The sequence below is a fragment of the Hibiscus syriacus genome, unplaced genomic scaffold (assembly GCF_006381635.1).
Source record: "Hibiscus syriacus cultivar Baekdansim isolate YM2019G1 unplaced genomic scaffold, ASM638163v2 tig00110387_pilon, whole genome shotgun sequence".
NCBI lineage: Eukaryota > Viridiplantae > Streptophyta > Magnoliopsida > Malvales > Malvaceae > Hibiscus > Hibiscus syriacus.
Window position 1 is genome coordinate 7,115,681 of NW_024062717.1, and position 22,527 is coordinate 7,138,207.

The window sequence follows — 22,527 nt, forward strand, 5'->3', positions numbered from 1 at the left end:
ACATACTGGAAAACCCCTTAATATTTACTTTTTTATGCAATATATATATATATATAAGGTTTAAGGGTTATTTTTGTCTTTGTAATAGAATTAATTTAATACTTTCGTCATTGTTGTATTTTCGTATCAATTTAACTCTCAAAATTGTTTAATTGTATAATTCTATACAACAACAACAAAACTCTATTTTCATATGCAATGGGGTAAGGGAGAGCTAGGGTAGTAGGTTACCCCCAACGCCAGGTTGAGAGCAACTTCTGTAGGAGACCTCCGACAGTTATAAAATTAAAAATAAAGATAAAATGCAATGCATGTATAAATAAATAAATACATAGTTGAACAGTCTTCATATGCAGTCTTCATATGAGCGTCTGTAATGGGAAGTAATCCATGCAAATAAATCCCTGCGTAAAAAACTTTGCATATAGACAGAAAAGTAAGACCCGGCTAAATTTAAAAAGAGGTAACCTGAAGAGAAGAATACACAGAAGTCAACGATAGCAAGCTACGAGAAATAATAAAGTCAAATGGGTTAACACCTAAACTAAGGCAACACTACTCTACTACCCTAGTTCTAAGCCTTCATAAATTCCAATGACATTAACTTATATAAAGTAGAAGTCATGAAAATTACTACAAAGACATTAAAAAAGAAGACAGAGATGTTACATCCTATGTCTGTGACTCGCATTACTCGGCTACCCTGATCTTAAGTCTCTATATTTTCCTATCAGAGGTCATGTCCTCGGTAAGGGCTAAATCCTTCAAATCAGATCTCAAGCAGTCTTCCCACTTCCGCCTTGGTCGTCCTCTCCTTCTGGCACCGTCGACTGTAATCGACTCTACCCTCCTGACCGCATCCGACGGTTGTCGCCTAAGCACATGCCCAAACCACCGTAGTCTTCCCTCCCTCAAATTTTTGGATACATGCACCACCCCGAAGGACATCCTAATAACAGAGTTTGGTGTCATGTCCTACAGAGTCCTCCCACATGTCCATAGAAACATTCTCATTTATGCGGCCTCCATCCTCCTTACGTGATCCTTCTTGATTGCCCAACATTCTAATCCATACAGCAGCGCTGGTCTTATTGTCATTCTATAAAATTTTCCCTTAAGCAACCTTAAATCATAACCCCATAACCTTAAACGTTAATCTCTAACTTCAGACCATCAACTTAGGATTTTAAGCGTTAATCTATGACTTAAAGCCATAAACTTAGAATTTTAAGTGAGGGATAAGATATAGAATAATGCAATTGAACAATTTTGATAATGCAATAGAACAATTTTGATAACTAAATTAATATAAAAATATGATAAAAACGAAAATGATAAATTGAGTGGGGGTACAAAGATAAAATTGACCCATTTACCTCTTTTTTATTTTATTTTATCGTTGTTATGTCATTGCAACAAACAGTGTTCACGTTAATTGATAATTCAAACAGAATTTATTTTTAAGATATGTGATATTTTAGAGTTACGATTATTAAAAATAATAGTATAATTAAAATAAATGACAAATATTGGGAGTTTTTATTATGTTTATTATTATTATATCTGAATTGAATATTAAATTTTTCTTAACATGTCATATCATTAATTTAATAGACTTTAACGGTAGAATTAGGCATGTAAACCAATTTAGCGAACACGAACGAGAATATGTTCATGTTTGTTCATTTAACTTTAACTAAACAAGCGAACGAACATGAACAACTAAATGAAAAAAAATTATTGTTCGTATTCATTCGTTAAGGAATATAGTTTGTTCATGTTTATTCGTTAAAATGATAAACAAACACAAACGAACAAACGTAAACGAACGAATATAAACAAACACAAACAAAAGAATGTAAACAAACATAAACAACATAAATGAATATAAACAAACAAACATAAAATTAATTGAATCTATATTTGAGAAGAGTTTTTTCTTTCCAAATAATTTTAGAATTTATATTTTCTTTAATTGATTTAGTTTTTTATTCGTGTTTAAAATTAATTGAGTTTTAAAATATTAATAGATTTAAGATTAAAATTTATTAGGTATTAACATTTTAAACGGGTATGGAGATTGAACTAAATATAAATGAATGAATATAAACGAATGAATTATTGAATGTTCACGAACGTAAATTAACGAACTAGCCATTTGTTCTTGTTCGTTCATTTAATTAAACAAATATAAAATATTATTCATGTACTTTATTCGTTTAATAAATAAATGAACTTTCCACCAAATGGTTCGTTAAATGTCTGGTTCGTTTAACAAGCCTAGGTAAAATGATAATTTTGTTATAAAATAGTAATGTTATTTTATAATTTTTGAAACTTTAATAATAATAAAAAATTACACAAACTTTGGTGATCAGGTGTAGTTTACCCCTTTTTTTAACTATCATTTTTTAATTGTTATTGCCGTTTTGGTGTTAGGATAAGCCTGTAATTTCACTCTCTCGCGTTTTATTAAGAGAAAATCGCTTCAGTGACCAAAAATACCTTATAATATACGATTTTAACCAACTTTTTTTGGATTTACCAAAATGACCAAAAAATCGCAATCCGAAATAAAAATCGCAACGCGATCTCCAGAATCGCAAATCAGTTCCCAGAATCGCAATGCGATAGTACAAATTCGCATTGCAATTTTCCATAATCGCAACGCGAATATGAAAATCGCAACGCGAACATATAAATCGCAACGCGATTCTGACTATCGCAATGAGTATCCGTAAAATCGCAGCGCGTATCCGTAAATCGCAACGAGAATACGTAAATCGTAATGCGTATCTGTAAATCGCAACGAGAATACATAAATCGCAATGCGTATCCGTAAATCGCAATGCGAATACGTAAAATCGCAACGCGTATCTGTAAATCGCAACGCGATTTTTAAAGCGTCATTATAATCGCTACGCGTATTTTATTTTCAAATTCCAAACACGAATAATAATTATCAGAACACTGAACCGTCCACAGTATATCCCGTAATCGCAACTCATAACCTAAAACCTAAAAAAATCACAACTCAGTCCCATCTCCATCTCTCACTCTCTACGGCGAAATCCGTCCCCATCTCCGAAGATTTCCGTCCCCATCTCCGGCGAAATCCCTCACAACAATTCACGGTCAGAAATCCCTCACAATCATTCAGAAATGGAAAATCAACCTCCGAGGGTTAGTTTTTTTAATTATTTTTATTTTGAAATTTTTGCATTATTTTAGGTTTTTTCATATTGAAATTGATGATAAGTTTACTGGTAATTTCAATAATAGATTAACCATTTCACTTAGATTTCTTATTAAATTCATTTGATTGCTGCCAATACTGCTAAACTGTTTAGTCTTTAACCATGTAAAGTTAATATTTGTCTTTGTTTTGTCTTTTGGTTGAAGTAATGCAATCCATTAAAGTTTCAATTTGCAGAAGAAGAATAGTTTCTAAACTTAAAATCGCAACATGAAAATGAAAATCTCAACACGAAATTGACTATCGCAACGAGCGAAATGAAAATCGCAACGAGAGAATCGCAACGCGAAACCAAAATCGCATTGCGATTTTCATTTCGCGTTGCGATTCTCTCGTTGCGATTTTAATTTCGCGTTGCGATTCTCTCGTTGCAATTTTCATTTCGCGTTGCGATAGTCATTTCCGCGTTGCGATTTTCATTATCTCGTTGCGATTTTCATTTCAACCAAAAGACAAAACAGTGTTGCAAATTTTAGTTTCAAGAATAAACTACTACTCTTTATGTTTATTGTTTTTTGTATATCTTCACAGTGTAGTTTTTGGTATATCTAACTTGGTATGTTTATTGTTTTTGTAGAAATTTTCTTCGGCTTCATTGACATTAAGGAATAAAGTTAGCCTAGCCACTACAATTGCTTCGAAGCTTTCACCTGCACAAAAAAAATTGTTTAAGGAAACATGCTTCGGGCCATGGCTGAGAGTACAGCATCCGGGTGGAGATGCTAATTTGACCCATTTGTGGCTTTAGACCATGACTAACGATCTACCCGACAGTATGCAACATGGTGAGGAAGAGATATGGTTTCATTTTCCACCGGCGTATACTTGTTTTGGGCGGAAGGAGTTCTGCTTAATCACTGGTCTACGATTCGGACACGATGATGTAGGCCGGTACACTCGTCATATCACCCGCCCATCATGGTTATCCTGGGTTTTTCCTGATGAGTCAATAGAGAAGCCGAACTTACACGTCGAAGACCTGAAGAAATTGTTTAATAAGAAAGATGGTTTTACTCGGATGAATGACGTTGATGTTGTCCGAGTATGCTTTCTAGTACTTTTGGTTGCCGGCTTTTTAGGCAGAGAGGCCAGACAACCTATTCCTCAGGAGCTAATATTATTGGTAGAGGACCTAAATGCATAGAATCTGTTTCCGTGGGGTTCGTATATATGGAAAGCTACGTGGACTAAGTTGTCGTCTGCCTTTGATGACCGCAAAAGTTTGCGTGGCGATGGGTCGAAATACACTTTGTCAGGCTTTGTTTGAGCCTTTATGGAAATACACTCGTTGCGATTTTCATTTCGCGTTGCGCTTTTCATTTTGCATTGTGATTTTCATTTCGCATTGCGATTTTTATTTCACATTGCGATTCTCTCGTTGATATAGTCATTTTCGCGTTGCGATAGTCAATTCCGCATTGCGATAGTCAAATGAATGTCTAATAAGTGATAACAACTGAACTTATCATAGCAATGTTCAAACTCAAGTTACTAATACATGCCTAACTGAAAATGTTAAAAGTTCACACATAATATACACATAATACAACGTTTGCATTTAAAAATCACCTAAGTTAACAGTCCCAAAAGGTGAAGCCGGTTGTGATTGGGATTTTGATGAGGATCCATATTTTGGTAGAGGAAAATATGATTGTGATGGCACTGGTGATCCACATGTCAACCTTGTATGACCAATTTCCTTGCACCGACTGCATGTCGATCTCTTCTTCTCTTCACCCTTAGACGGTATACGATCGTGACTTTTTGGTTGGCCAGGTAGCCTTCTGTCCATGGCTGGTGGCAAAACTGTTTGTAAGTCATCTGGTATGTCCCACTCAGAAGGATGTGGAATAGGGTAGACAATCTCGCCATAAGTCTGTCAATATACTTTTGTAGTGTAGCAATCCATAGCGTATGCGCTTGAATCATCTTGGTTTAGATGAAGAGAAACTTTTATAACATGGCCACACGGATAACCAGATGTTTGCCATTTCATACAACTACACGTCTTTGCATTTAGATAGACAAGCCCATTTAAGTTATTATCCAGTACTTCAAACAAAGTGTTTGAACATGGTTCAACTCTCCATGACGTTGACTTCACAACACGTTTCGTTATCTTTTTTTCTGTCCATGGTGTAACACGATGTTCCAATGTTCCTGTAAATTTAAATAAATAATACTTAGTAAAATATATGATAAGTTACGAATTTAAAGAAATAATACCTGCATGGTTTCTTTTCTTGTAGTACCACTGTTGAATAGAGGCTCGAAAAACTCCATTAACATAGTAATGGGTAATTTTCGGGAATGACGACTTAGAGCGTTGATTGATTCTGCACTATTAGACGTCATGAAACCATATCTTGCTCCAAGTTGATGTACTCTTGACCATCTTTCAAACCCGACATCTTCTAGTGTTTGAGCACACTGAGGCAAAACACGTCTTAAACAGTTTATATGCTTATTAAAATCCACTTCCCGATAAGCTTTTACAGCCTTCCAGTATGTCCATTTGTGAGTTTTTATACCAGCAGACCTTGATTTTAGATTTCTATACAAATGAACACCACAAAGTCCATGAAAAGCATCTGGGAAACACCTTCTAACAGCGTTGTCAATTGAGTTTGCCCTATCGGATATGATTGTCAGATTGCTAATAGGACATATGCAATCCCTAAGATGCCCCGTGAACCATGTCCATGAATCAGAGGTTTCAAATTTGCCAACCCCGTAAGCTATTGGCAGTATCCCATTGTTAGCATCCATGGCTACTGCTAATAAGTTTACTCCAAGGTATCGACCTTTTAAATGTGCTCCGTCAACTATAATAACTGCGCGCATGCAATTAATAAACGAACGAATCTACAAAATCATATACACAAGAAATATAATCATTTAAATATGAAATACATGTAACTAACAAAAATGAGTCAACAAAATTATATTGATTTACTAACCGCAGCACCAATGGCGATAAACAACAACTCAAAGCGTCCATCTCTATCTGTTTTGATATGAGTTACCGACCCAGGATTTTTCAGCTTTAAATTGTGACAATAAGCCGGCAGTTGGGCAAACGATGCTTCTGGCGACCCCCTCAACAATTCCAAGGCATAACCTTTGGCTCTCCAAGCTTGAGAATATGAGATACTAATCTTGAACCGAGCATTCATGTCAGTCATAATTTCATGTCCCCGATATACCCTACCATTCAAAAACATTAACTCAGCCAGAAAACCACCCAACACCTTTTTGTTTGCCTGTCTATGGTGAGGAAAAACTTGGGTTCTTGAACATGTATGTTTATCAATAAAAGTCCTAACTTGAAACATTTCACAATCTTTTATCCTCTTTGCAATCATACGCCACATACAGTTTTTGTCAATCATACACCTTGTTTCGAAACGATCTTTGCTTGATTTGTTAACTTTTAGTTGATAGCCATCTTCCACACATTTCGTATACAAAGCTATCTTCAAGTCTTCCTTTGTATCAAAACAATCATCTTTCTTGATACGAATAATTTTGTGTAACAATCAACTGCTATCTTTACCAACTCTTCTTCCGGTATCTGAAGTAATTCTGGCATATTCCAGTTATACTCCCGTGGTATTTTCTTCGGGGACTTTTCTTTGGGGATTTCTTCTTCTTATTTTTCTTCTTCGGTGTTATATGAATTACAGAATGGATGTTCAACATGTTCATTTACAGGCGTAACTTCCTCCTCATTATCATCAACAAAATCTTCCTCGGCAACAGTTGTTTCATCATCAAAATTCGGGTATTGACCAATATCAAAATCATTACACGCAGGGTCTGTTTTTTCTTCTGAAAAATCATCAAAATCCGAGTATTGACCAAGATCAAAGTACGGGTATTGACCAAGATCAAATTTCGAATACTGACTAGTACTCACAATTTTTTCTGTTGGCTCATCATCGTCTAACTGGTCAATACGAAAATCAGAATTTGGTGCTGAAAGTTGATTGGGATTTGGATTAGGGAAAGGTTGTGGGTTTTGAGATTGTGTTTGGTATTGGAAATGTGGTGAAACAATATTTGCTTGGTGATGAAATTGTGGTGGAACCATTAAATTTTGAGTACCATAAACTGGGGTTGAAAAACTTAGTTGATTACTACCCGCTACTGACCCAACTTCACTACTTCTAGGTTTAACAACATACAATGTAACATCATCACTTGAAACACTAATGTAAGCAATGAATCGTTAAACATCTTCATTGTCGGTTGACAAATAAACTTTACCATTTCTCTGATAAGATAGCCTAAATCCACTTAGGGGCTCTAAATTCTATTTATTTTCAACACGTAACATTAGAGTTTCATAAGTTAACTTTTTTAATGACAGTTTTAGTTGAAGATTCATGGGTAAAGACATATATTGTAAAACACCATGAACATTCTCCCATGACCCTCCAAAACACAAATCTATCCAAACATAATCAACATTAGATGATTTCATTATTGTAAATTAATTTACTAAACAAACGAGCTGCGAAACTAAAACTTGTTGCCGGATGGGGAAGGATGTCATTGGATATAGGAACGGATGTCGTCGGAGAGAGTGATAGATGGAGATGGAATGAGTTGCGATTTAGGGATTTAGGTTATGAGTTGTTGCTGCTGCGTAGTTATATACCCAAAACATTTGTGTTGCGAAATTAAAACCTGTTGCGAATTCAGAAATCGAGTTGCGAATTTGAAATTCAGTATTGCGATAGTCAGAATCTCATTGCGATTTACGTATTCGCATTGCGATTTACGTATTCGCATTGCGATTTACGTATTGGCATTGCGATTTACAGATACGCATTGCGATTTACGTATTCTCGTTACGATTTACAGATATGCGTTGCGATTTACGTATTCTCGTTGCGATTTATGGATACGCGTTGCGATTTTACGTATTGTCGTTGCGATTTACGGATACGCGTTGCGATTTTAAGGATATTCGTTGCGATAGTCAGAATCGCGTTGCGATTTATATGTTCGCATTGCGATTTTCATATTCGCGTTGCGATTATGGAAAATCGCAATGCGAAATTGTACTATCGCATTGTGATTCTTCATAATCGCGTTGCGATTCTGGGAACTGATTTGCGATTCTGGAGATCGCGTTGCGATTTTTATTTCGCATTGCGATTTTGTTGGTCATTTTGGAAAATCCAAAAAAAGTTGGTTAAAATCGTATATTATAAGGCATTTTTGGTCACTGAGGCGATTTTCTCTTTTATTAAAGGTTAAACTATACTAATATCAATTTAAAATTTTTTGACTCTTATATTATTAATTCATTCAATTTTAGTCCCATAACCATAAATTTCTCGTTAATTCTTGACGGAAGTGTTAGGTTATAATTAAAAATTTTAAAAACACACACACTGCGTTTCTTCTTCTTCTTCTTATTGCCAGGAAGTAGCTTAAACGGGAACTTCTATTGTGCGACGGCTAAAAAGCGGCGTGACCTGTTAAATAAGTGACCGGTTAAAATTTAGACCGGTTATGTTATATCATTTAACCGGAAATATTATCAAGTACAATAATATATTAGGTAACGCTTATATAATGTAATAGATAGCACTTATATTGACCTATTTTCTAACTAAACATGTATATTTAAACCGGTAATAATACAAATTTACCTATTACATTATAATTATTGGTTTTGATGTGTTTGGGATTGATACAATTTTAAATGTATCGACACTTTATGCGTGCACCTTGTTGTGCTTTCATTTTGGGAAAAAAGTACCGACACATATTTAAAGAGTGTCGATACATAATGTAAACCTATTTGCTAATTAACCAGTATATTTTTACCGGTTACATTGTAAATTTACTTGTTTCATAATAATTATCGATTTCGATGTTTTTTGGATCGATACTTTTCATAAATGCATCGACACTTATGCGTGCACCAGTTTGAGTTTTTCAATCAACAATTTCAATGACACAAAATCCTAACAAAAAAATAAAACTAAAACTGACCTAACTTTATCCTCCATATAGAGATAATAAGAGTATATCATAAGTTTGCGTTGAGAGATGTCTGTTTCTGGGTTTTTGTTCTTTGAGAAACTGATAATATGGTGGGTTTCCCAATGTTATTCTGTTGTTACTGTAAAGTTTTTGTTATTTTCTTACTGAGTTTTGTTTAAAATATTCAAATTTTTGTATTAAAAAATAAAAATTCTGAAATAAAAATGATCACACAAACACACTTTTTTACTACCGGTTTTGTCATTTCGAGACCGATTTTGTCATATTTTTACCTTTTATATTATTATGGATCGATACATTTTTATAAAGTATCGACACTTTATTAGCGCTATAACTTATTTTCTTTTAAATTCTAAAAGTGTCGATACTTATAATAAAGTATCGACACTTTCAACATATCTTTTAAATTCCAAAAGTGTCGATACTTATAATAAAATATCGACACTTTCAACATATCCGATAGCTCTTTACCGGTTTTGTCATTTCGAGACCGGTTTTGTCATATTTTTACCTGTTATATTATTATGGATCGATACATTTTTATAAAGTATCGACACTTTATTAGTGTTATAACTTATTCTCTTTTAAATTCTAAAATTGTTGATACTTATAATAAAGTATCGACACTATCAACATATCTGGTAGCGCTTAACCTGTTTTGTCATTTATAGACCGGTTTTGTCATTTTTTTTACCTGTTATATTGTTATGGATCGATACATTTTTATAAAGTATCGACACTTTCAATATATCCGGTAGCGCTTTACCTGTTTTGTCATTTATAGACCGGTTTTGTCATTTTTTACCTGTTATATTATTATAGATCGATACATTTTTATAAAGTATCGACACTTTCAATATATCCGGTAGCGCTTTACCTGTTTTGTCATTTATAGACCGATTTTGTCATTTTTTTACCTGTTATATTGTTATGGATTAATATATTTTTATAAAGTATCGACACAAACCGACAAGCTAAGTTTGTCGGTTGCCAAATATTTTTAATATTTCTTCATGATTTTCACCTATTACATTATTATTACTCGATATTTCTGATAGTGTTAAACTAAATTTATCAAATATCTTTTAATATATCTGATAACGCTGTATATTAATTGTATATTAGTCCGTAGTTCCTGAGAAAATCCATCTTTAAACAAGAAACAAAATTTAAGTACCACCTCCTCTCTCTCTCACTGCGAAAAGAAAAGCTATATAAAAAACTTAACTCTTCCTCTTTCTACTCTATTCTGGCTATTCCAGTCACATAAGCTTTTAGCTTGCTTTGGTATTGGAGAGGGGGCGGGACTATCGTTGTAGATGGTGGTAATGCTTTTGATAATGCAGCCTCTTTCGTCGCCGCCACTTCTGGCAGCTCAGATACGATTGTTACAGCGGTGGATAGGAAAGATGGTGGTGACGACAGCGACGGGGATGATGATAGGCCTTTCTTCGACTTGGAACTTGCGGTTCCGGATGAAGATAGAGATGGAGGAAACAATGTTGCAGGTGAAGAAATTGAGGACCAAAACTACAACATTGACGCAAAATTTGATTACGATTGCTCCGATGATGAAAGGGAGTTCGATTTCGCACTCTCCTCAACGACGATCGTTCTGATCCCAACTTAACTCTATCTCCTTCCGATGATCTGTTCTTTAAAGGGAGATTAGTTTCCTTCGAGCCAAACTCTTGTTTAGACTCAAAGCCTTCTCAATACCCTGTCTCGTTGTTGAAATCAGTCACCAAGTTTCGAGTTTTCTTGTTGAGGTTGAAGAAATTCTCCAAGTATGTAATGCGAAAATACTTGAACAAAGTTAAGCCTCTCTACGTTAGGGTTTCGAGAAGGTACGATGAGAAGTTAAGGTTTTCAGGGTCTTTAAAACCAATCACGTCACCGTATACAGCGGTTTCGGAGAAGGCATATGTGAATATTCCGGTAGGGATTAGAGTGGTTTGTAAGCATCTGGGAAAGAGTAGGTCGGCTTCCTTCGCCGTGGCGGCGATATCTCCGATGACGGTTTTGTCAAACAGGAGAGACGATTCTCTGTTGCAGCAAGATGATGGAATCCAAAGCGCCATCTTGCATTGCAAGAGATCCTTTAATAGCTCTTCTCGAGGTGTTTCAGCTAAAGCTTGTCAATTGGATTGAAGATGAAACCATTTTTCCCATGTTTTGTTTCTGAATCAATTTTGATTTCGTTTTTGTCTTTCTCAATCTTTCATTGTGAGTGCTGGTCGCACGAAGAAGAAGAAAAAGAAGGAGAAGAAGAAGAAGAAGACGACGACGACACGTGACGTGGATCGATAACATAAGATAACATAAAAGACGGAAACACGTTTAATTTTTAAATCGGGACCAAAATCAATCATACCAAAAATAAAAGGAACTAATAGTACAGTTTACCCTTTAATATTAAAAAAGAAAGAAAGAGATAAAGGCTCCTAATCTCACCTCAAAACGCAAATACTAAATAAGCTAAAATTCAAATGCTGAACAGACCGTTTTCGCATCGTGAATAACACGTGTCGACGTTTTACTGATTCGATGAGAACTTAAGGAACACAGTGACGCCACGTCTCTAATCGCAACTGTTTCATAAAGAAACCGACCCTTCCCAAGACCTCCCCCTCCTCCCGCGCTATAAAATATCCCTAATTTCTTCCCCCATAAAAAAGAAGGAAAAAACCCTAATTAGCCGATTCCCGTTTCAAATCTTTTGAGAAATTGATAGCGAACATGTCGTCGTCAGGGAGGAAGATTACACTGAAGAGCTCGGACGGCGAATCGTTCGAGGTTGACGAAGCGGTGGCGTTGGAATCGCAGACGATAAAGCATATGATCGAGGACGATTGTGCTGATAACGGGATACCGTTGCCTAATGTTACCAGTAAGATCCTAGCGAAGGTCATTGAATACTGCAAAAAGCACGTCGAGGCTCCTAAGACTGACGATCGATCCGCCGATGACGAACTTAAGAGTTGGGATGCTGACTTTGTCAAAGTCGATCAAGCCACTCTATTCGATCTCATTCTGGTCAGCCCCCTTTCCTTCTCTTTTCCCTTGTTTTCTTTTTCTTTGTTTATTTTTTTAACAAATAGTTTATTTTGGGCGTATAATAATCGGGATCTGTTGCAGTTTTTGATATGGTTGGCATGTGGCTGAATGCAAAGATGATTACGTTTCAATTTGTTCACATTTGGTGATTTGTTGGTGTCTTGATTTTGCTAAAGAATTAGAATATACCATTGTCTATCAATTCGTAGAGATGTCATGGATTAGAATATGCCATCGCCTATACTTAGTATTACTAAGGATATAAACAAAGTTGTGCTACTTATTTCTATAAGCCAAGTAAAATTCATGGTATAATTATCATGTTTTTGCTTTGTTGTTACAATTGTTTAATGCTGTTGTTTCACTTTAGAAGCAGAAACCAAATTTGTGATTTTCATTAGATGAAAAAGTTTGATTCGCTATAAATTCCTGGTTTTAACAAATAAAAGTAAGCAAGAAACCCAGCATGAGAATTGATATTTCAATATTGTGGTTTAGGTTGCATATATGTTTTCAGTTAACCAATAAGAAAAAAATCCATAATTGTTGCTCGTGTCTTATTTCATTCGGCCTTCTGTGAAAATTATATGTCGTCGATGTAATATACATTTGCAGGCAGCCAACTATTTGAACATCAAGGGCTTACTGGATCTTACTTGTCAAACTGTTGCCGACATGATCAAGGGAAAGACCCCGGAAGAGATCCGGAAGACTTTCAATATCAAGAATGACTTCACCCCTGAAGAGGAGGAAGAGGTTCGTAGGGAGAATCAGTGGGCATTTGAGTGAAAGTTTCGGCTATTCCGGTGCCTGTTCGATTGTATCAAACTTCTTTATAAAATTTATTCTATTGCTCTGACTTTTCATCCGTACTTTCTGAGCTGTTTAAACACTTCAAAGTGTCGTTTATGTTCCTACATGTCTTATAACTTCACCAGACCAAGTTTGTAATGATCCTTAAATCATGGTTTATGATATGAACGAGAATGGTTTGTCTAAATTGCGTTTGTCACAATGATTTTGGTTGTTTCTCCGTAGCTATATATATGCTCCTAGAATTTATAAAGTAAAAGAGAAAGGGATGAAAATGAATTTGGTTTGTTTTTCTTCTCCTACCATATTAACTTCCATACTGTCGAACAGATCTTTAATTTGGTGTTATTGCACAAGAAATTTTTATTTTTATTTTTCCTTAATGGAATTTGTATTAAACTTCGATTTGATTGTGTACATTTGAACACAAATAAACATGAAAAGGTATTATATCAATATTGAGAACAAAATCAAAATCCTATAATTAAATTATATCCAAGTTTATAAATGACATTGTACATTGAATCAAAGTTGAGTAATATTAACGAGGGATTATAAGCTTAGACAGTCAATGTTTTGTCAAGGGGCACCTTTTGCATACTTTGTAAAGCGAAGCTGTTGAAGTTGGGTGAAATAGCATTTGTTTGTATCAATGGGGAACATGTTATTTCAAGTAAAAATGCATTTGCATTATCAAAAACAATGAACTGGTAAAATAGTATCGGGCAAAAGTAAACTAGCTTTCAGCAAGCTTAGCATCCCTTTGCTCCACACTCTCCCTCCATAGTTCATCTACTTTTAAATTGTGAACAATGCCTTTCAAATCTACAAGATTACACCCAGCAACTCTTTCTATCCCCCTATCCTTCATTAACTGTTTTACTCTAGCAACATCCTCCCACTGCCCTGCCACACCATACACATTCATCAATAACTTATAATATGAGAAGTTTTTTGGCTCTTTTTCGATCAAACATTTGGCTATTCTTTCCCCAACAGTCGCACCTTCCCTAAATCGACAAGAGATGAGCAAGTTAGCCCAGATCACAGAGTCAGATGATAAATCCTCAGCACAATCCGACATTTGCCTTAGGATCTCCTCCGCCTCTAGTGAAAGTTCGGCACCAACATAAAGATTCGCCATGCACCAATAATGTGCAAAGTTTGGCTTTATACCGAATTTGTTTTTCATTTGGCTGAAATAGTTTCTGCCCTCTGTTACCAATCTCGCACGAGCACAAGCACTTAGAACGCCAACGAAAGAAATTTCGTCGGGAGAAATTCCCTCTTCTCCTCTAACCTTGCATCGATCAATCATATCCGCGAATAATTTTAGACCATCTGCTGGATTACCATGAATGCAGTGCCCCAAAATCATGGCATTCCAGCAAACTCGATTCCTATTTGTGATCTTATCAAACATCCTACGAGCTAATCCTACTTTCTGGCAGTTACAATACAAATTAACCAAAGCTGTATCAATTATTACATTCGACTTCATGCCATTCTTGATTAAAAATCCATGAACGGATCTCCCTTCCTTTAATCTAGCCGACTTAGAACAGGCACTAAGCACACTAGCAACAGTCTTCTCATTCCCCATAAATCCAGTTCCCACCATTTGTCTAAATAACTTCAATGAACACCCCGGATTCCCAGCTTTTAAATACCCCTTAATCATAATATTCCAAGAAATCACATTCTTTTCAAGCATTCTATCAAACAGATTGTGAGCCAGACCCAAATCCCAAACTTTAACACAGGCATCAATGAAAGAGTTCCATGAGGCAATATCCCTTCGAGACATTTCAAGGAACACTTTCTTAGCAAACTCAAGAATCCCACAACAACCATACATATGAATCAAGCAGTTGTATACAGGCAAATTATTAACGACACCAAATTTAATTGCCTGGGCGTGACACTTTCGGGCAGATTTAGAACAACCCATTTTCGAACAAGAGCTTAAAAGTGGCAGAAAAGTATAACTGTTTGGAACAAAGCATCCATGAGTTCGCATCTGGAAATAAAAAACCACAGCTTGATGGGGCAAAGAACTAAAACAGTAAGCTTTGATAACGGAATTAACACGGAAAGTACCAGGATCCCCAATGCACCGGAAGATCGAAACAGTATAATCAATGTAGCCGAACTTTGAAGAATGCATCAAAACCCTGTCCACCCAAAAGGGATTTTGGAATAGACCCGAAGTAATCAAGTGAGCTTGGATTTGAAACAGTTTCTTTATATCTGGACACGAATCGAGAATCGAAAGGGTTATTCGCCAGGGAAACGTGATTGCTCTGGACTCGGTAGAATAAAACGGCGATGGAAATCGGTGATTGGGTTTTGGTGAAGAGGAGAGGAGAGTTGGGTTAGCGAAGATGGTGTATCTGAAACGGAGGAGTTCACGAATGGACATTCTTGCCATTCATTTGGGACTTTGTTTTGATGCTTTCTCCTCCAACTCAATTTGATTGCCGCCATTGAAGCATGTTACTGAAGCTCAAAAGGAGAGGCCTGTAGCAGAGAAAATAGTGAGGGACATTCTTCAAAATTGTTGTTCCTGGTTAGCAAATTAGGGATCATTCCATATAGCCGAAAGCCCGAAACTTGGGTCCACCAAACCCAGAAGATAATGGGTTTCTTTAACAAAATGCTCCTCTTGAATGCTTAATTGGTTTGATTTACATCGGGTCACAATGAGTCGAATTAATTCATATTTTAATTTTTTTTACCAATTTAAATTCAAATCAATTTATTTATTTTTAGATGATTTCCTATTCGAATATTTTGGGTTTAATTTATTTTAGATTTGGATCATTTAGGTTTACATTAATCGTGTCTATCATTTTAAGTTCAAGTCATTACGAACAATGTGCATTTACTTGTTTAAATTATTTTAGATTTAAATCATTTCAACTTCAAGCCATTTTAATATTTATGTTAACCGGGTCAGGTTATTGGGACCAAAGTAAAGGGATCATATCTTAAATTTCCAAACAGTAGAGGGGTTAAAACCAAGATTAAACCAAAGGATAAACAGGCCATGACAAATTATTGGTATTTTTCATTTTTAGTTTCAGTATTTGATCATAGTAACATTTTGTTCTTTCTTTGAATTGTAGGAATTCGTTGAGAGGTTTCAGTGATAAAAAGTAATATTATATTTAAAAAAAAAATTAAATTTAAATAATTGTATCCGCATAATGTGTATAAATTATTAATAAGCTATAAAATTTTGAATAGATATACATTATAATCACAAAATGAATTGCAGTGCCAAATTAATGCATTGAAAAGGGTTAAGCAGGTTTCCTGGTTTTCTTCTTTTCATGTTGATTTCTAGCGAGAAGGAAATAAATTTTGGGGGTTGGGGGGGGGGGAATACAAATTTGCCTGGAAATGAACTCATATCTACTGGGTGAATGCCAATACCCTCATTTATGTGTCAGTATTTTACAACATAAAATACGGTCTCTCGACTATATAGTATTACATTTTTGTATTCATAAAATATTAAAAGTTACAAAATGATTTTTCGACTATAGAGCGTTATTTTATTGAGTCATTCGATTATTAAAAGTAAAATGGTCTCTCAAGTATTCATATGTTCCAAACTCATCTTTTTTTGTTAAAAAATTAGTGGTCGCCTGAGTTAGACGTTAACCTGTTGACTGATATGATAAAATCTAATCTCATAACCGTTTGAGTTGTATTTTGTAGATCGACTATTCGTTTACATTATATCGCGGAGCCAGTTTTTGAAAGCAACGACGGTATTGTTGGGATTTTCGGAAGCTCGATTCGACAACCGGAACGGTTTGCAAAGAGGGGTCGGAACGGTTTTGTGTTTAGGGAGTAAGGAGATTGAAAGATAGAAAATTGTACAGTAATTTAGAGTGGTTCGACTTTCTCAACCAAAGTCTACATCCACTACCTTAGCTCCTCACCAAAGATTTTCCAACAAATTCACTAATTTGTTCTTTCTTTTGAGGACAAATAGATAACCTTACAACTCCCTAGTTTTTCCAGGCTAAACTAAAACATTTTCCTAGCTTTTACACGGATAAGCTAGAACATTTCCCCTTTATAAAAGGATAAAAGATGTAAACAAGAAAACCTCTCTAAGGTAGGTGTTTACAAGATTGAGCTCACAAGAACAAAATATTTACAAGAGAAAGATGAAATAAGAATGAAAAACTCTTCTCTTGTGTTTGATTGCTTGGATAGTTATTCTCATACTTCTTCAAGTGTCCTTAGCTTGTATTTATAGCTTGGAATGTGTTTGATGTCGTATATAACTGTTGGGGATGTTTTGGAGCCGTTTGGGGATGATTTTTCTACTCAAAAAGGCTGCCCATAACATGGTGCATCGGTGCACTATCAAGGTGCATCGATACCCCTTCATTAAATTCAAATAAACTAGTCGTTACTAGCCGTTGCAACCTTCGTGCATGGATGCACAGCAGGATGCATCGATGCACTAAGTGCATTCGAAATGGAGTGCATGGATATACTGCATAGTGCATCGATGCACTAGTGGCAGGTGCATGGATGCACTTTGACACCCTTTAGCATTTTTGCTCAAATCCGAATTTAATGGACTTTGAATTATTTTTTGAAACCTTTTTAAAACTTTGAATAAATTTAATTCAAGTCCAAAAACATTTTATCTTTAAACTTGTTATATCGAAACATAATTCAATAGGTATCACTAGACATCATTAAAATATAATTTAATCATATTTCAATCAACATGTTAATGTCCATCTTAGGCGACCGTCAACTTTTTAACAGAAAAAAATGAGTTTGTAACATATGAATAGTCGGATGACTATTTTGTAACTTTTAATAGCTAGGCGACTCAACAAATCAACACCCTTTAGTCGAATGACTTTTAATAGTCGAATGATTCAACAAAACAACACTCTATAGTTGAAAGACCATTTATGTACTTTATCCTATTTTTAATATTTTTAAGTTTCATGCAATGGGGATTTACTTTCCCCCATTTGTTCTATAATTTAGTCTTTTATGCTGAATTTGATTGAGGAATTCTCATTTAGGAAATGTTATTTAACATATGGGAAGAGGAGAGTTTAGTAATATATTTTGCATCTTGTCATCAGATTGAGATGATTTTAGGGTTTCAATAAGATCTAAAGAGCATTGGGGCGATTTCTTTTAGCATCTTTTAATACTTCAATTAATGCCTTTATAAGTTTAATAGTTTGTTAAGGTTGCACTATAAAAGGTTTGATTAATACTAATAGGGCTATTTACTCAATTTTAGATGAATTTCCACTCATCAAATGTCCAATTCTCTTTGGTTTAGGGTAAATTTGATCTTCATGTCAAGATTTGATCGTGTGTTTGAGAATTGTATTATATTTGTGTAAATCATATATGAAATGACCAATGGTACATTAGTTAGATTATTTTTTTGGGTGACTGAACTATATTTGTTAAATTGATCATACAAATCTTGTTTCCATTTTCCATAGTTGTTGATGAAAAGAAATTGTGTTATTGATCGTTAACTGTTCACCTCTTTTAATTTAGACGAAAAGTTACATCCGATGAAAGAATGACCATTGACCAATGTTTTATGGTGAAGAGAAAGGTTCATGAGGAAGAAGGTGATGAAGGAGAAGGGTGTTGAGATTGTAGAGATCCATCCCCCACTCTAGTAACGATTGGGGATATAGTAGTTGTTAGTGTCTGAGTCAGCCGAAGACCGTGATGGCTATTCGTAGATTGATCAGACTAACAAGATTTGATGGTATGACTTTAGATTTCATTCAGCCACATCATATGGCTTATCAAAGGTCTTGTCTGTGTTGTAGTTGATAAAAAAACATGTGTTTAAAGGATATAGACTAGTCGAAGACTCTGGTGGACGGAGAGGTTTTCGGAGGTTACCTCTAAATGTATAACAATATTCAGATTATATTATTTATCATATTTTTATATTTTTCATATCATAATTTTATTTATCTCAAATTTAGTTATAATTTTTATATAGATTTATCTATAAGAAACATCCAAATACAAAATATTGAAATAATAATTATTAAATATAAAATAAGTGTTTTTATTATTATATATCAAATCCGCGATAGTAATTGGGCATGAAGGCTAGTATATTTAAAAATAACACAAATCATTGTTCAAATTTTGGATAAGCTAATTAAAAAGGTACATTGGAGAGACACACATGTTCACATCACCCTATTCGCTATTTGGCAGTTCCTAGACCACCCAAAGTGGATCAATTTTGTAACAACTTTGGCATGCAAGCTCCGCTATCAAGGTAATTTTCTCGAAAAATCACCCATTTTTAAATTATTTATATGTCAGACACCGTTAGAGAAAATATTACGGATCTAGAACCCTTTGCAGAAAGGCGCGACCCACCGCGCCTTACGCTGATTTGGTGCCACGTGGGGTAAGGCGTGGCCCATGCACCGCACCTTACGCCAGCTGGAGCCACACCAGCGATAGGCGCGATGCATGGGCCGCGCCTTTCTATCAGCTGATACTCACGTCAGAAAAGCGTGGTGCATGGGCAGCGTCTTTTATAATTGTACCCGAATTTCTTGGCTTTTAAACTTTTCTCTCGGCTATAAATAATAAGCTCTCAACCCTTAAAACATCACACATCAATCCTCTCAACCCGTAAACATCACATAACAATTCTCTCAACCCGTAAACATCACCCAACAATCTTCTTATTTTTGATTCAGAAGTTCGTTTAATTTTTCGTTGTAAGATAATTTTTTTTATATATGATTATTTGAAAAAAAAATATTGTACTATTTTTTTTAATTAATTTTTGTGGTTGTAAAATTGGAAAGCGCAATTTTTCCAGTATCAACAACCCTCCTATCATCTGTAGTATGCATGTTCATGCATACTTTTTAACTTGATCCTCCGAGGCGTCCTCATTCAAATTCTGGAAATTTGCATCCAACCAATTTAACGGAATCCGACCATCGTTAAAATTTGGCGGGACACCTCCTAAATATTCCTGGCACAAAGAATTCCAGTTACCGTTCACCACCCGTGAAAGCACATCTCCATACACCGGAAGCCCCAAGTGCATGAAAACATCCTCCAACGTAATTGTGCACTCTCCGCACGGAAGATGGAATGTGTGTGTCTTCGGTCTCCACCGCTCGACTAATGCAGAAATCAGGTTTGGTTCTATCCTACAGTGGCCTTCATATCTAGATATGTAACCGAATCCAACCTCGACTAAATACGACCATACACGGGTTGGTATCGCTTACTTAAGGTTGCGAATAAAATGATCTAATATACGGTCGCTCTCCTAAAATTATTAATAATTAAAAAAATTAATATATAAACAAATAATAAAAATAAAAAAAATAAATTATTACTAATAATTTAAATTAAAATAAAATTTAAAATTGTTACCGCATCAACAAAATGTCTCGATATGTGATTTCCATCCAAACGAAGCAGACCGCCTTCAATTTTATAACTGCAAAAAAATACTAAAATATTAATTTAATGGAATATAATATAATATATTATCTTCTAAATAAAATTTGACCGGGGTTTGATTTTTGATGTGGTTTGAGAGGATTTGGACTGGTGAAAATAGTTGAGAGGGTATTTATAGGATGGGATGGGATGGGGAGTGTGAACGGTCGGATGAGGGAGTGTGAACGGTAGGATGAGAGAGTGTGAATGGTCCAGATTAATTATGAAAGGTGTGACCCATGCACCGTGCCTTTATGACGCGTGTCAGCTGGCAGAAAGGCGCGGCCCATGCACCGCGCCTATCGCTGATGTGGCTCCAGCTGACGTAAAGCGCGGTGCATGGGCCGCGCCTTACCCCATGTGGCGCCACATCAGTGTAGGGTGCGGTGCATGGGCCGCTCCTTTCTACAAATGGTGTTATATCCGTAATATTTTCTCCCACTGTGATTTTTCGGAAAAAAAATCGCCCACTATCAACGCCTCCTCTTTTTTTTACTTATATTAGAAAAATATTGGATAAAATATATTACATGTTTTTGAACTATACTTGAATTTCCATTTTGATTATTAAACAATCAAAGTTATAATTTGATTATTAAAATGTTTAAACAATTATAAATTTGCCATTAAATTATCAATGTACTATAAAATTATCATTAAATTTAGGCATAATGTTAAAATTAGCCTTAACGTTTGTACAGATGATCACTTTGTCCATTATCTTTTTTTGGAACATTCAACCACTAACATTTTAATTTTTGGTTAAAATAACTTATAATGGATGAAACCGATAGTTGACTAACGGTTAACATGTATTATGGACGTGACATTTTCATATATGTTTAATTGATGTGTCATGTCACCGCTTGGATGACGTGATACATGTACATTATAAGTTAAACTCATGTGAAAATGTTACATCGGTAATGTGTTGATACTTAGTCAACTAATAATTTTTATCTAACATGGATTATTTTGACAAAAAAAAAATTGGAACTAAAATACTCTAAAAAGAATATGGATAAAATAACCATTGGTACAAATATTGGAGATTAGTTTTATCATTATGTCGTAAATTTAGTATAATATCTCAAATAATTACTTTATAATAGTTTTTATAAATTTAATAATTAATTTATAACTTTTAAAACTCGAATAATAAAAATAATAATTTAAATGTAATTAAGTTATTTATGACATAAATTACCCAAAAATATTTATGATAAAGTACAAAAATGCATTATCGGCTATAGGACACTACTTTGTTGAGTTCTCCAACTATTAAATGTTATAAAATGGTTCTCCAACTATATGGTGTTGTTTTGTTGAGTTCATTGACTATTAAAAGTTACAAAATAGTTGTTTGACTATTCATATGTTTCAAACTCATCATTTTTCGATAAAAATCGATAGTCGTATGAGTTGAACGTTAACATGCTGCTTAAAATATGATTGTTGTTTGAGATTCTGAGATTAGATTTTCACATATCTCAGTCAGTATATTAACGTTGTTGCCAATAATTTTCATTCGAATGTCGTTTATTTTATATACATATATATAATAATAATATTATATATTATTAATATTATTATTTACAAAGCTCGAAGGCCCAAATTACAATAAGCAGATCCAAGCCCGGTTACATTTAAACCCAACCGGTTACAACCCGAAGCAAAGATCCAGGCCTAGACCCAAGCAACCTGTAATATCACAAAATTGGGGTTAGTGACTAAAATGGAATTTTTGGAAACTTTGTGCTCAATTTTGAAACAAGTTAAAAGTTCAAGGACTTAAATAGAAAATTTTTAGTGTTATATTAAATGGTAATTATGGAAATTTTGAAGGGTATAATAGTAGTTTCATA

The 22,527-nt window shown here is 34.8% G+C and overlaps 3 protein-coding genes across 4 annotated transcripts; 2 read left to right on the forward strand and 1 right to left on the reverse strand.

Annotated features, from left to right (window-relative positions):
- The first annotated feature begins 198 nt into the window (after positions 1-198).
- On the forward strand, positions 199-11,431 carry LOC120122770 (probable membrane-associated kinase regulator 2). The gene is given in 3 exon segments (XM_039141867.1): positions 199-203; positions 10,577-10,881; positions 10,884-11,431. Coding segments are annotated over 3 exon segments (858 nt in total).
- A 496-nt stretch (positions 11,432-11,927) lies between these two features.
- On the forward strand, positions 11,928-13,352 carry LOC120122619 (SKP1-like protein 1B). Its single transcript, XM_039141745.1, has 2 exons — positions 11,928-12,316; positions 12,953-13,352. The coding sequence occupies exons 1-2, from the start codon at positions 12,020-12,022 to the stop codon at positions 13,124-13,126; spliced, it is 471 nt and encodes a 156-aa protein (XP_038997676.1). The 5' UTR covers positions 11,928-12,019; the 3' UTR covers positions 13,127-13,352.
- A 498-nt stretch (positions 13,353-13,850) lies between these two features.
- On the reverse strand, positions 13,851-15,749 carry LOC120122531 (pentatricopeptide repeat-containing protein At3g51320-like). Of its 2 annotated transcripts, none has more exons than XM_039141666.1 (2): positions 15,268-15,749; positions 13,851-15,170 (listed from the first exon to the last, which is right to left on the reverse strand). In XM_039141666.1, exon 2 carries the CDS (start codon positions 15,168-15,170, stop codon positions 13,887-13,889), a length of 1,284 nt encoding a protein of 427 aa, XP_038997597.1. In that variant the 5' UTR covers positions 15,268-15,749; the 3' UTR covers positions 13,851-13,886. The 2 variants fall into 2 exon arrangements, with proteins under 2 accessions (XP_038997597.1, XP_038997596.1); XM_039141665.1 differs by having other exon boundaries at positions 15,251-15,749.
- Between the last annotated feature and the right edge of the window lie 6,778 nt (positions 15,750-22,527).